Source organism: Trachinotus anak, unplaced genomic scaffold, assembly GCF_046630095.1.
Source record: "Trachinotus anak isolate AG129_WGS33_773 ecotype Australia unplaced genomic scaffold, CSIRO_AGI_Tana_v1 ptg000025l, whole genome shotgun sequence".
Taxonomy (NCBI): domain Eukaryota; kingdom Metazoa; phylum Chordata; class Actinopteri; order Carangiformes; family Carangidae; genus Trachinotus; species Trachinotus anak.
In genome coordinates, this window is record NW_027273876.1 from 15,586,520 (window position 1) to 15,600,533 (window position 14,014).

Here is a 14,014-nt window from a genome sequence, read left to right on the forward strand (position 1 = left end):
CATCATTGTATTGGTAATAATACTTTGTAATAGGACTATTAGTGATGTAATAAAAAGGTTAAAAACATACGTTTTTCTATCCTGGTTTGTAGAATATACTACATATCACTACTAAGTACACACCTTACGTGATCATGATCTGATATGAGATAAGATCTTTTTTGTTCCCAAGGTCAAGAATAACATTTGAAATGACAAGGATTATTTATGAAACAACAATCAGCATTACTGCTCAGATGTTGTGTAGAGCTGAATAAAGGTTAAAATAGTTAACAAAGTGCTTTCCTGTTCCGAATTATAAAAGTTTTGGGTTGTTTGTTTGTATTCACTGAAAGTGTGCGTGTGTGTTTTCTTGTAAATGTGTTATGTATCATAAGATTGCATTAAAAATCAAAACCGTATTAATCCAATAACAGGAGATAAAAACCGTGAATGATAAAACAAGAAAAACTGCTGTGACATTTTATTTTCAATCTTAATACAAAAACTTTTAAAAAGAAATTTCAGACTATACTTGCCATACACGTGTAAAAGGTGTAGAAAATATGCTGTGTATTGACCAAAGGTGTGGTATCCCATGTTTCAGATTTATGAAGATTGAATTGAACAAATGCAGGGCAGAACAAATCAATAAAAGGAGTCACTAAATCAGATTCAACTGTACCTGCTTTTAAAATGAATGAATAAAAGCAGGGCAAAGACCTTCAGCACAACAGTCCTCATTATGAGAAAAATTACAAGCTCATTATGTTATCTCTGTTCTGTCAAGCAGAAAACAAAAAACAAAACAAAGTAACTTTTTTATACACCAACAGACTTCAAACTGTCTATGAATACAAAAAGAGATAAATTCACTTAAAGAACATTTCCTGTTATGGAGGCATTAGATGTGTCATTTCTTCCTTCGGTGTTGAGTCTTTATATCTTCCACTTCTTTCTCCATCAGGTGGTACTCTACTGTTGTCTCTGTCAACTAGAAGGGAAAGATTATATACCTGTTATTTAACAGTTGTAGTGAGACACCAACCAACCAATTTGATGAGACATCAGCCACTGAAATGGTAATGAAATGTATATGTGAAATGTATTAAGCTAAACTTTTTATAAGAAAGCCAAACAGTGTTGGACCTATGCTAAATCTATGTTGTAAGCATGGCCATGGAGCCAGAGTGTGGAAATATTTATTGGCCCTATCAAACAAATAACAAACACAGGTTTATCCCAGGCCACTGTATCAGTGTAATGTAAAAGTGTAATAAAAGCTGCTCAGCTCTCACCATGTCCAAAAGGATTTCAATCTTTAGTTTCAGGAGGTTGTTTTCCTCCTCCAGCTGCACATTTCTTTTCTTAAGCCGCTGAAATTCCCTCCCAGATGTATTTCCACCAGATTCTATTTTAATAAACGGAATAAAATGAATAAATACAATGTTGGCCATTCAGAGCAAGACAATTATCCAGCACATATAGCAACACCTGCCACTACATAAGTATGTAGTCTGTGTTATCAAAATTATTACCTGTTATCCACTGTCCCTCTTCAAATTTCCAGCTCTGACCTCCAATGTTCATCACAGGAGGTCCATATTCAAGGCCCAGCTCTATTTCTCTTGTTGAGCGATCCAACTAAGACAGATGAAAAGGCAAAAAAAAAAAAAAAATCAATCTGCATGCAGACCCAATTAACAACAGCTAAAACAATGTAGTAGCTGAAACCGCTTTTGCAAAATCTACATCTCAGATGTCCTGCTTTTGTTTATCGTCTTTATGTATATATTTTGAGTAATGAGTGTGCATTTAATAATGAGATATGAGGATAGTATTTACACTTGCGCTTACTTATCAGTGTCTCTCATTAAAAACAAGTCTTTAGTACATTCAGTTTATCGATCCCATGCCAAAGAACACAAAGTTCACTAAACTTACCGTATGAAGGCTGGACAGGGATGCAGATTTGCGGGGAGGGGTCTTCTTCGGACTGAATGTGTTTCCAAAAAGCGGCATCTTAAGTGACTTTTTAAGGTCCTGTATAAGAGATGGTTGACCAATTAGTATGTTTTAGATACCAGTATCACGTAACAACAGGGTGTGTTTATCGTTGCTAACGGTATACTACCGAGCTAATGCTAGGTGGCTAACACTCGCTAGCTGTGAGAGCGACTCATACCTGACATTTAATTGAAACTGTAGACTGTCTCAGAGGTAGGTTAGTAGTTGTTGTGTCACTGAAAATATATAACCAACATATTTACCTCCATACAGACTATTTACTTAAATTCTTAACGTGGTGGCAGGAATTCTTTTCTCTCCAAACAAAACCATGCTTGTGACTGCGCAAGTGCGAACGTTGCCATATGTCTAAAAGATACAATTCTCTAAAATATTGCATGGCTTTACTATAGAGCAATTGGATAGAATTTTACAACATTATCAAGCAAAAAAATATAAATATTAACTAAGAGCTAGATTGCTCTATTTAGGACGTTATTTGCACGTTTTAATACTCAAAATCCCATGAGGCTAGCATAAACACCCCTTTGTAGAAGAAAAATGGTATCATCCATGAAACGTGAACGCATCACCATGGTGATCGCTTCATCCGGCCTTAACATTATATTACCACAGTCTAAGTGTTTATTCAGATAAACTAATAAAAAGTAACTATTTTTCGAAACCTCGTTTGTTAAAACCGATGGTATGGTGATAAGAATGCTAACTACCCAGCTAAAAAGAAGTCACAATGCGTCCCATATACCGGATATAAATTAAAATGACCCCGCCCATTTAACACGGGCCCCAGTGGCCTAATGGATAAGGCACTGGCCTCCTAAGCCAGGGATTGTGGGTTCGAGTCCCATCTGGGGTGGTCGTTTTTACACTGGAGGAAAACAATTTGTGTCATGGATTATAGTAATTATTGATTAAGTAACGATATACGAAACATGTTTCGGTAACCATCAATATCAATCGAAAGACATCATTTCGCCGCCTCCTGAGAAATCGCTATTCATCACCGTCGCCCTCAGCAGAAGTAACCACAATTACAACATTTATTTATTGCAATACATGAAAGGCAGAGACTCGCAGGAGAATATCAGCTGACATGGAGAAGCAGAGATTCAAACTGTGCGTACTGCTGAGCACTTTGGCTACATCAGTTCAAACTTACCGTGAGTATCGTAGCCGTGGTGTGTCTCTACATAACGGAGACCAATTTTGAATCTAATACAATCCAGTTAAACCTACTGTTGAAGAAGAAATTCTCTTTATTTATAAGGAAATTGCGCATTGCAGGCAGATACAGTTCGTGGAACCTAGTTATATGTTAGATTTTAAATTATGCTATTTTTTATTTCCTCTATTCTGCTCTATTCTACACATCCATAATTAGAATGATTAGAATATTCCACATTAATACAGCCTATATTCAAGCAATTATATACTACTTTTTAAATTTATTTGTGTTTTTTTATGTTTACTTACTGTTAAATTACTTAGTTTCAAATAGAGGTTAAATTATAATTGTGTGTCAAAGCAACTTATAAATGTGAATCCCCTTGCTGGTCTCTAAAGATTCATATTCACTAGTGACAGAAACCAGTCAAGCAAAAGCTGCGTCTTCCTTTCTTTCTATTGGTGTCATGACATTATCTTACATAATAAGTGTTATCCAACCTCAACCCCGTAACCCTGTGCATCTTCCTGCAATGGTAGGGCTCCAAGAGGCCACTGTGTACTGGGATGCTGCCCAGAAAAGTGTGATCCTGAAGGAGGAGGTGATTGAGACAGATGGAGGAGCCTACGGTTACTTCAATGACACTCTGCTCCTCTCTGGATGGGGTGTCTTGGAAATCTGCGCAGGTTATGGAGGAATCACACAGGAAGATGAGACCACCTTCTTCCTGGCTGGGTACCTGGAAGGTTACCTCACTGCTGAGTGAGTAGCACAACTCAGGTTATGGAGATGATTACTGCCTAATAACTTCCTCATGTGTTAGGATAATTCATGTCTCACAGATTTTTAAAGGCTTTGCATAGATGAAACTTTGATGTGTCACAATGGAAAAATCACAGGTATAAATTCTGTTTAGCTGCTTCAGTTTCAGAAAGAAGTCCTTCTCCCCTAACTGCTCAGTTTGGCCATACAGCTTGCTGTAGAAAGAGTCCTGGTTGTTCCAAACTTCTCCACTCAGTGGCCTCACTGTGGGAACCTCTTGGGAACCTTCAATTAAGCAGAATTTCTTTTCCAGCCTTCCCCAGATCTGTGCCTTGACACAGTCCTGTCTCTGAACACTGGACGCAGCTCCTTCCACCTCATGGCTTGGTTTTTACTCTAATTTGCATTGTCAGCTGTGAGACCTTATGGAGACAGGTGTGTGACTTTCCAAATCATGTCCATTCAGCTGAATTTAGCACAGATTGAGTCCAATCAAGTGTCATAGCAGAGGGTCTGAATACTCCATGTCAAACTTATGAGTTTTCCTTTTTTAATACATGTTTTCACTCTGTCATTATGGGGGAGTGTAGATTGATGAGGAAAAGATGTGTTGTTTTTTTTTAAAATTTATTTTGGCATAAGGCTGAAACATAAAAATGTGAAAAAAAAGAAGGGGTCTGAACACTTTCCAAATGCGCTGTACAGAGATGCCAGATACATCTGAGGGGTCAACAGAAGATTAATGGGAGAGGAAAGAAGAAAAAAGTTCGGATACACATCTGTTTTCAGTTTTTGGACTTCTTCTCTAATGTTTAATTTTTGCTGAGATACTGGAACATTTGAACATTTACTGAAATGAAACCATGTTGGAGGTTTAGAGGGGAAAATCACTGCTTGGTGGAGCTGTTAACAACACAGACATCTGAAATGTGACCCTGGCTACGCACTGCTGTTTGTAACATGCTAGGGGCCAAAAAGGTTGGAAACCACTGGTTTAATCTTTAACAATGTGTCACATTTTAAAAGCTTGTTATATTATCCATTGTATAAAATCCTCATATTAAAATTAACTGGTAACTAAAGCTGGTGGAGTAGAAACTACTGAAGTGGAAGTACAATAAAATGGAAATACTAAAGTAGAGCACAACTACCTCAGAATTGTACTTAAGTACAGTACTTAGAGTAAATGTACTTAGTTACTTACCACTACTGGTTATTCTGTGTTTTTCCACCGTGACAAATCAAGATGTATCCTGTGAAAAAGCATATTCAGCATTGTGTAGTAACAAACTTACTTAGGTACCAGTGTTAACATATTCTAAATATAAAGAAATGTTAACTGCACACTATATTAATTTACTTGTAAATAATTTAGATTTAGATTTAGATCATTTAGATATAAACCTGAGTTATCTTGTCACGTTACAATTTTGATATTAAAGCTCATGTTTTCCTAGTGTCATGGAAATGGAAATCCCCTCTGTTCTTATTTTTTTCTCCATTGCAGACAGATGTTTAATCACTACTCCAACATGTACCCTCAGCTGATAAAGGATGAGAGGGTTCTGAATCCCCTGAAAAAGTTTTTGAGGTACAATGTTATTATCAGTTCCCAATGCGAAAGGCAAAAATGACATACAGTGATTGTTGTGATTCCAAATTCAGATGCACAACAAATATCAGGCAGCAGATTTCAGAAGCGACCAAAAGCCAAAAAATGCCTCTCAACTCTCTCAACGATCAGCAGCAAACAGGACCAGTGGGCCAGGGAGCAGGTGAAACTGAGGGGAAACAGTGACGCCCTGTGGAAGCATCTGGGACTGATCCTGGCCCAGCTGGACGGACTCCACGCCGGGGCTGCACGGTGGGCCAAAAGCAAACACAGAGAGGTGTGTGAATGTGTGCTGGAGAATTGGTGAAAGAGCTGTCACAGTATCATCTCATTCACCTCTGCCACTTCCTCCCCCTTCCTGCCCAGCCTCTATCAGCGTTTGCAGTCCAGTTTCTGAATGGCGTCGGTGACCTCCTGGACCTCGTCCCAACGCTGACACCTCGCTCCAACTCCTCCACAGGGACCGGCACTTTCAGGATGCCAGGAATGGGCCACTGCACCGCTCTCATAAAGGTTAGGCCAAGCTCATTTGGTTCAAGCTGTGAGGGAGCACTTGGGAAACCTCAGGGTCGGCCTAATTGCTTTTATTGTGAGTCTTGTGTGTGGGCTTCTCTCTTGTAAAGTGAGTCAATGAGTGTAAGAGGCCGTTAGGAGGGGGGATATTTTCTTTTCCATCTGCAGCCATTCTGGGAACACGAACCAAATGGATGAGTGGACACTGTCTGATGTGGTGTAATCAGAAACACCATCTTTAGCTTATAATTAATGACATTTTATTTCTTAATGTCTCCTTTAATAACAGGAGCTTTAATGTTGCTGTTTATGAATTCACTTAAGTTACCTTTAATTCAAACAATATGTTTTCTACAATTTGAAGTTCTTAACTTTAGTTGCCACATTTTCAAATAATGAAAACCTTCAATAATGGGGTTTTATGGTTGTTCAGAAGGGCGAGGTACATTTTTATGTCAATAAAGTAACCTTATTTAAATCTAATCTTTCTGCTTAGTAATGGGAAAAAAATATCTGGATAATTACAAACACAACGGAGGCTCAGTAACCATGCTAGCTGTTGTGTGGCCGCCTGAGCTAAAATACTGATGCTATCTTGGCAGCATGCTCTCAGTGACACCGCTAACATGCCGATGGTTAAAGTTCACAGTCTTCACTATCTTAGTTCGGAGCGTGATCAGCACTAAAAACCAGGTTACAGCTGAGGTTGATGGGGATGTGTTAAGTCCTGCAGGTGTTTGGTCAAGCACTAAAGTATTTGGACAAATCAAAATTTCAAATCAAAAACATTTATGACAATTATTATTACAGATCCAGGGTAATCCTTTTTCTCTCTGCGTCCCAGGTGCTGCCAGGCTTTGAGAACCTGCTGTTTGGCCACTCGAGCTGGTACACTTACGCAGCCACCATGCGCATCTATAAACACTGGGACTTCAGGGTGTCTGACACACACGCCGCCACTGGAAAGATGTCGTTCAGCAGCTACCCTGGTACACACACATACAACCATATTAGCTGCACAAGACTGTGTGCACTTTCTAGCAGTGTTCTCTGAGTAAAGGAAAGCTGAGGTGAACTGCTTGCCCTTAATCCCCACAGTTTCGTTTTCATCTTGGAAAATACAAACATTCACATCAAGGACTTAACCCAAATCCTCAATGAACATTTTCAACTGAACGTAATTCTTCTGCTAAGCACACAGCTTAGTCAGTGACAAGAAGGCATCCACCACTGTGTGTGTACACCCAAGCAAAATGGATAAAATGGATTCCCTCACTGTCAAGTCAGAGAAGGCTGAGTAATTTTGCAGGCAAAGATTTGCCAAGTGGTCCAGGCCATAAAAATCCTCTTACAGACTCCATTGCTATCAGAACACAAGTGGTTTTAAAGCCCTATTTTTAGAGGCCGGGAGGCCAAGGATATCACTTCACTATATTAAAAAGAAGAGCTGAATACACTGCTGCCAGTGGAGGTGGTGTGTGACCCCTGCAGCCTTCCTAAGCTGCTTTCCCTGTCAGTGACAAACATGTAGCATACACAGCAGATCAGGGCCAACAGAAAACTTTATATTGAAGCAGTGGTAGAGGTGGTGAATAATCTCCTTATCATTGGTTTTTCTAATAGCTGGAGCAGTGTAGTATTTTTTGTTTTTAATAGTAGAAGCAGCAGTAGTTGTGTTACAAGTTATGGTAATGTAATGGCAGTAGCAGTAGTATGAGTATGATGAGCCATGTTAATGACGGAAATACTAACAATAACAGTAACGGTCTTCATAGTAGCTACTGCTGTTAATGGTCTGTGATTGAAGTCTAAGTGAAAGCAACAATACCTCAATGTAAATTCTGCATTCAAATTTTTATTTTGTAAAGAAGGCGAGTAATGGCAGATAAATGTATTGTATCCTACTTTATATACTGCCAGGTAATTTAATGTGCCATATTTTGTAAGATGTTATTTTTTGATTTTGAAAGATCTTAATCAGCAAAGCAACTAGTAACTAAAGCTGTAGAGGAATAAAACAAAAGTGTAGTGGAGTAGAAGTATGAAGTGAAATAGAAATGGAAAACAATTGCTTAACTATTGCTAAATATTGTAGTTATGCAAGCTGTGGGTTGCAGTTCAGGATAAGAAATGATTTCATCACATGTTTACTTTCCCCTCCTTTTTCAAATATTCCCTTTTAAATCCTCCTCCTCCTCCTCCTCCTCCAGGCTTCCTGACGTCTCTGGATGACTTCTACCTGCTTGGGAGTGGCCTGCTGATGACTCAGACCTCCATCGGTGTCTTCAACACCTCTCTGTTCTCCCAGCTCAGCCCTCACAGCCTGCTGGCCTGGCAGAGAGTCCGCCTGGCCAACAGCATGGCACGCGGTGGAGAGGAGTGGGCGCACGTTTTCTCCAAATACAACTCAGGTGAAATCCTGTTGGATCCGAGTCAAGACGGGGCGGGGAGGTGGGGGGGCTTGGGAGGGTTTTTCTGCCCATTATTGCTTAAACATTACTACCAGACTCCTCAGCAGCAGCCAGAACTATCAACCTCTCAATCACATAGACCCATAAATGTGAAGCATGTCATCTATAATGTATTTACAGTTACAGTCTATTAGCAAGGTTTTCCCTTTAAGGAAGCAGATTGTCTTTGAGCCTCGTTTCCGTCTTAAGATAATCACTCTTCTTCATTATCAGTGTGTCATTGCACTGGAGAGGGATTGGTTGCTAGGGAGTGTGCACACTAAAACAGTTACAGGATGCCAGGCCTTACTTTGGTAGTTCAGAGTGAGTTAGATAATGCTCATTTGAGTCATAGAAACATGGGACAAGACAGAGAAATAATAAGGAAATGAGACTTGCACAAAGGCGTGAATGTTACCTTGGTTTGGGACTAAACCCAGGCTATGTAAAAATTTGCAGCACAAATTTCCATCAGCAGACTCTTAAACAGGCCATCCTTCTTGGTACACAACACTTGTGTGTGTTAATTGGGCAGCTGCTTTGATCTTTCACGTCATGTTGCTAAGGGAGGGCAGAGGAGAACAGGACAGAGTGTTCTTTAGACTGACAGACTCTCGTCCCTCAGCAGCCTCTGCTCTCACACTCACTGCACTGTTTTGGTGGCCTGTAGGCAGCTGACACGAGAGCCTTGACCTTCACCTGTGTTTCCATTTCATTTCTGTAGGGTTAGGTGTGGGATTTACTTTAACAGCACTGTGAACACTGTGTTTTCAGTTAAATGATAACACCACCATGCTAACATGCTCACAATGAAAATGCTAGCATGCTGATGCTCAGCAGGTAAAAGTTTATGTTATTCTCGCATGGTAGTGTTTTGCAGTGTTCAGCACTAAACACAAAGTATAACTGAGGCTGATATGAATAATCATTAGCTTTGCAGGTATTTGGTCATAAACCCAAGTATTGGATACATTGAAATTTTGATCTGATGGTGCAAGATGAAAAATTACAGTTTATCCTGAGGGGTGTTAATAATATCTGTACCAAATCTCACAGCAATGCACCCAATATTAGTTAAGACATCTTACTCAAAACGTGAGAATCATGAATCTGTGCAAAATTTCATACAAACCCATCGGGTAGATATTGGGCTATTTTACAGGATAAATGAAAACTTTCACTTGCTGGTGGATCAGTAAAGTCACAAGGATTCATCCTCTGGGCGCCATGTATAACTGCAGCCTGACAAATTTCATGCCAATCCATTCAGTTTTTGTTTAAGACGTTTCAGTCTGAAGCAGCTCTCAGCCCTAGCATCGGCTCTCAGATGTCAGGGCATCCTTGAATATGTCGAACCGATCCCTGCTCTCAAATGCAGAACAGAACAGAGCTGTGATCAGAAGTGGAAGTTAATAATGAAGACAACATCTTCTTTAATGTGACAGACAAATCTGAGTTTTAATGCTCCTTAAAACTCAGGATAATGGTCAGCACTTAGGTAAAATGTTTGTGATTTTTGGCTAACGGGGTAAAACATACCAAATCCAACCAGATCACAATTTTTTAGACTGTTGAATGAGATGTTGGGTCAGCATAGGTAGGAAACGGAGTATGTCGCTCCCTGTATTTCAGGCACATATAACAGCCAGTACATGGTGGTGGACCTGAGTAGGGTCTCTCTGGGTCACAGCATCAAGAATGGAGCTCTGACTGTGGTGGAGCAGATTCCTGGGAAGGTGATGCACTCTGATCAGACTCAAGCTTTACGCAGAGGTAAGGAACATACACTATCTGTACCTTTTGTTTAGTTTGTGTGTCTGGACAACCTCCACCTTCAGTGTGCTACACTTGGCAGGTTATTGGCCATCCTACAACATACCGTTTCATGTTGAAATCTACAACCTGACTGGGTACGATGTTATGTGGAAGAGATACGGAGTAGACTTCTCCTATGACCTCTGTCCCCGGGCCAAAATCCTCCGAAGGGACCAGGCCAAGGTGTCTAACCTGAGCTCCCTCAAACACATCATGAGATACAACAGTAAGTAGAACAATAACTCCTGCATTCCTCATGTTTTATATCTTTCCTGAACACAAGGGGCTTTAGAGATGAGACAGAAAATACTGCTGCTGTTTCCAAGCTGTGAGCGGCGTGAGTAAAGGTCAGACTGATTCTGTTGCAGACTACAAGAGAGACCCCTACTCCAAGGGCCATCCATGTAAAACCATCTGTTGTCGTAATGACCTGAGACCACGGAGGCCACACCCGGGAGGTTGCTATGACACTAAGGTCAGATGTCATCAGCACGTCATTATCAGAATCAAGTTTGAGAAATGCTCTGTATTTTAGTGGGAGGCTTTTTTTTTTTAAAGTGAAAACTTCTTTGGGAATTGTTTTTGAGTGAATTTATGTGTTATGGTTGTTTAATTCAAGACAAAATAATGTTTTACATCTCATAACCAATTAGATTTTAGTGTTGGTTTAACTTATGTCTGAAGTAATCACTATAACTGCTGCTCTTCTCTGCTTTTTTAGGCCTAAAATGATCAATTTTCCCTGTATTTTCATCTCATTGTCATAGATCTCTTGTAATTGTAGAAAGAGGCACTTTTAAGGTGAGATCATTATGGCCTTTTATTATTAGTTTTGGCTTGTCATTGTCACCCACCACTATCAGGTCCTTTCTGATCCCAACTCCCTAAAATGTTAAGTGGCAGTTCATCCAACTGTTGTCAAGGCATTTCACTTAAAACCTCAAATGTCAACCTTATGGTGGAGCTGGTGGGAAAGTCAGAGGATCGCCAAAGGCATTAGGATTCATCATCATGGGAGAAATAAATTCCTGTACAAAATAGACTTGTAGATGTTCAGATATTTCTCAGGATAAGTGGAAAAAATTAACCTGCTGGTGATGCTAGAGGAAAACTCTCCAAACTCATTAGGCTTTATCCTTCATGCAAAATAATTTTGTTAGGTTGTTAAGCTGTAGGAGTTTTCTCAGAGGCCTTTCCACAAAAAAAAAAACAAAAAACTGAGGCGAATTACCGAATCCTTTTCATGTCTATCTCGTAAAAAAGGTCAATTTTAATTTGATCAGCATCTCAAAAATGTCATGGAACCCACATTGGGAATCATCATAAGTGAAGCACAGGTTTTGAATTACTAAACTCCATTAATGGCAACAGAGATGTCTTCATGGATGTGCACAATATACATTTGTTATTTAAACCTCATTAAATGTCTGCACTTTCCTCCTGTTACTCACTCCCTCCCTTGTGCCCTCCCTCCTCACCTCTGTCTGATGGTACAGGTGACCGACTACCAGATGGCTCTGGGGCTGGTTGCAGAGGCAATAAATGGCCCCACGACACAGGGGGGTCTGCAGCCGTTCTCATGGCAACCCTTCAACCTCACGACTCATCAGGGTCTCCCTCACACCTACAACTTTCCCTTTGTCACCATGAGGCCCACCCTGCACCGACCCTGAGAGCACAGAGATAGGAGACACCGTCCTCAAATGTTACGTCGCAACACTGAACATCCTGGTGGTGCAAGTGTGAGCTCTGTGCTCAGTTTGAAAGACTGGCAATATATAAGACATATTTCCCAGTAATTTGGTCAGAAACATGATAAAATATAAGCAAAGTTTTGTCATTCACTAAAGTCTTTCAATTTGACATATCACACAGTAATGTTACAGCAAACACATTAATTTGATAAGAATACATAAGGAAACACATACCTAATAAATAATAAACAACAGTTGGAAGATTAAAAAAAAAAAAGAAGCGATTCCACATGCACTGATTGTTGTCTCCTTCCTGAGGTGGGCCTTACTGTGTGCCATAGCTGTCAATCTCAAATACAACTCACGCATTCCCTCACAGAGACAATAGCATTACACACACAACACATTACATTAATTGGATAGGATTCCCTTTAGGAAATATCATCAAATTCTATGTTGTTTTATTATTGAAACTGTATTATAATACAACAGTGTAATCCACAGCAAGTTAATTCTGGAACAAAGGACAGTTATAAAGAATAATTATTGGGAGAATGAATGACAGCTAGCTGTTTTTTCCTTCAATAAATGTCAATAATTGTAAAGATTATACTTTTACAATGTTCAATAAAAGTTTATTTTGACATGTAATCTAGACAGATATTTCACCTACAAATTCCTGTGCACAAAGACAATAGAAACCTTCCAAGAGCTTTGAGAGCACAACAAAAGAAATCATTGCAAGGAAAAAAGTATTTTAGCATAAGCTTTACCTCTGCTGCTACTCCATACCAAACACCGTAAGCTATTTACTAATCCATTAGTATATGCATTGCTTGTTTGTACTGAACACAAGCCATTAGACACAGTGAGAAGTTCCTGTTGTGACAATACTGCTCTCCTTTCTCAGTTTTGTTCCAAGAGTGACAGCATCATGACAGTGTATACTGAATTAACATGAGAATTATGAATTTATCAACAGTTTTTTCCACAATTAATTAATTTCAATGCAGTGTCTATTCAGGATTTGCTCTGTGTGGAACAAAATGATCTGATTGACTTTATGTAAATATTAACGACAATAAAATCTTCATACATTATAAATTGTGCTGCATTTTTCTCCTTTAGGAGGCATTCCCGAATAGTTTCACAAAAACTACAAGACCCAGTTTTTGGTGTTAGTCAAGTTCGTCAAGGACAACAACAGCCAAGCCAGAACTGGTGCAGCTTTGCTTTCAAAATACAACATCTGAGTTAACTTATCCAAAGAGCCACTCATCACTAGAGCTCAGTAGATCATCTGGATCATATACAGGATAAAACTCACAACTTGAATAGAATAGAGGAATAAAACAAAGATTTTAAACAACATTTCCATGTATGCAATATCCTCCTGAAATACATATTTAACTTTAGTACTCCATAAGAATTCACTGCATGCTGCTTTTTGATAGTTTTACCCATCCCAGCCTGTATGGTATAGATTTAAACAAATAATTAAGCTAAATCACTTGAATATGTCAAGGGCAAAGTGTGCAACTGCTCTGGTGCCATAGACAAGTGACAGTTAATTTGTGGTCATTTAATCAAATCCTAATTTGTTTGTCAATACTGTAGGTAACACTAAATTTCAATATCTATATAATGAAAGTGCTTTCAAGGGATACCTGTGTTATTACCTGATCTATCTTAAAATGTGTTTTAAAGGCTTTATCATTTCAGTTTATCTTACGCTCAGATAAATATGTGATAATATGTAGGTAAGTACACATTACTCTTCAAAACCTGCATATTATGGGAGATGAACAGGGTCAATAGTTGCCCACAGTTCATTTTTGACCCAGGGCACCATATTACATTAATCCAGTCCTGATAACACCCCCAGATTTTCATACATCATGTAAACGTGAATTTCATATTCAGACTTGGCAGCTATGGATATATAGCTTTTATTTTGAAGGTACTTGTCGGATGTGATGTGTCTCATTTCCTAAAC

At 39.2% G+C, this 14,014-nt stretch overlaps 2 protein-coding genes and 1 non-coding gene across 5 annotated transcripts; 2 read left to right on the forward strand and 1 right to left on the reverse strand.

Moving 5' to 3' along the window:
- Positions 1 to 448: 448 nt before the first annotated feature.
- cby1 (chibby 1, beta catenin antagonist) lies at positions 449 to 2,373 on the reverse strand. 2 transcript variants are annotated; one of them, XM_071463056.1, is made up of 5 exons: positions 2,250 to 2,373; positions 1,924 to 2,022; positions 1,518 to 1,623; positions 1,278 to 1,390; positions 449 to 973 (listed from the first exon to the last, which is right to left on the reverse strand). In XM_071463056.1, exons 1-5 carry the CDS (start codon positions 2,253 to 2,255, stop codon positions 893 to 895), a joined length of 405 nt encoding a protein of 134 aa, XP_071319157.1. In that variant the 5' UTR covers positions 2,256 to 2,373; the 3' UTR covers positions 449 to 892. The 2 variants fall into 2 exon arrangements, with proteins under 2 accessions (XP_071319157.1, XP_071319158.1); XM_071463057.1 differs by having other exon boundaries at positions 2,165 to 2,333.
- Positions 2,374 to 2,790: 417 nt separating this feature from the next.
- On the forward strand, positions 2,791 to 2,863 carry trnar-ccu (transfer RNA arginine (anticodon CCU)). The gene has a single exon. It is a non-coding gene; the product is annotated as a tRNA-Arg (tRNA).
- A 100-nt stretch (positions 2,864 to 2,963) lies between these two features.
- plbd1b (phospholipase B domain containing 1b) lies at positions 2,964 to 12,131 on the forward strand. Of its 2 annotated transcripts, none has more exons than XM_071463046.1 (11): positions 2,964 to 3,167; positions 3,712 to 3,934; positions 5,442 to 5,525; positions 5,679 to 5,823; positions 5,913 to 6,059; positions 6,904 to 7,048; positions 8,270 to 8,470; positions 10,142 to 10,282; positions 10,365 to 10,550; positions 10,693 to 10,799; positions 11,821 to 12,131. In XM_071463046.1, the coding sequence occupies exons 1-11, from the start codon at positions 3,101 to 3,103 to the stop codon at positions 11,995 to 11,997; spliced, it is 1,623 nt and encodes a 540-aa protein (XP_071319147.1). In that variant the 5' UTR covers positions 2,964 to 3,100; the 3' UTR covers positions 11,998 to 12,131. The 2 variants fall into 2 exon arrangements, with proteins under 2 accessions (XP_071319147.1, XP_071319148.1); XM_071463047.1 differs by having other exon boundaries at positions 5,682 to 5,823.
- The last annotated feature ends 1,883 nt before the right edge of the window (positions 12,132 to 14,014 follow it).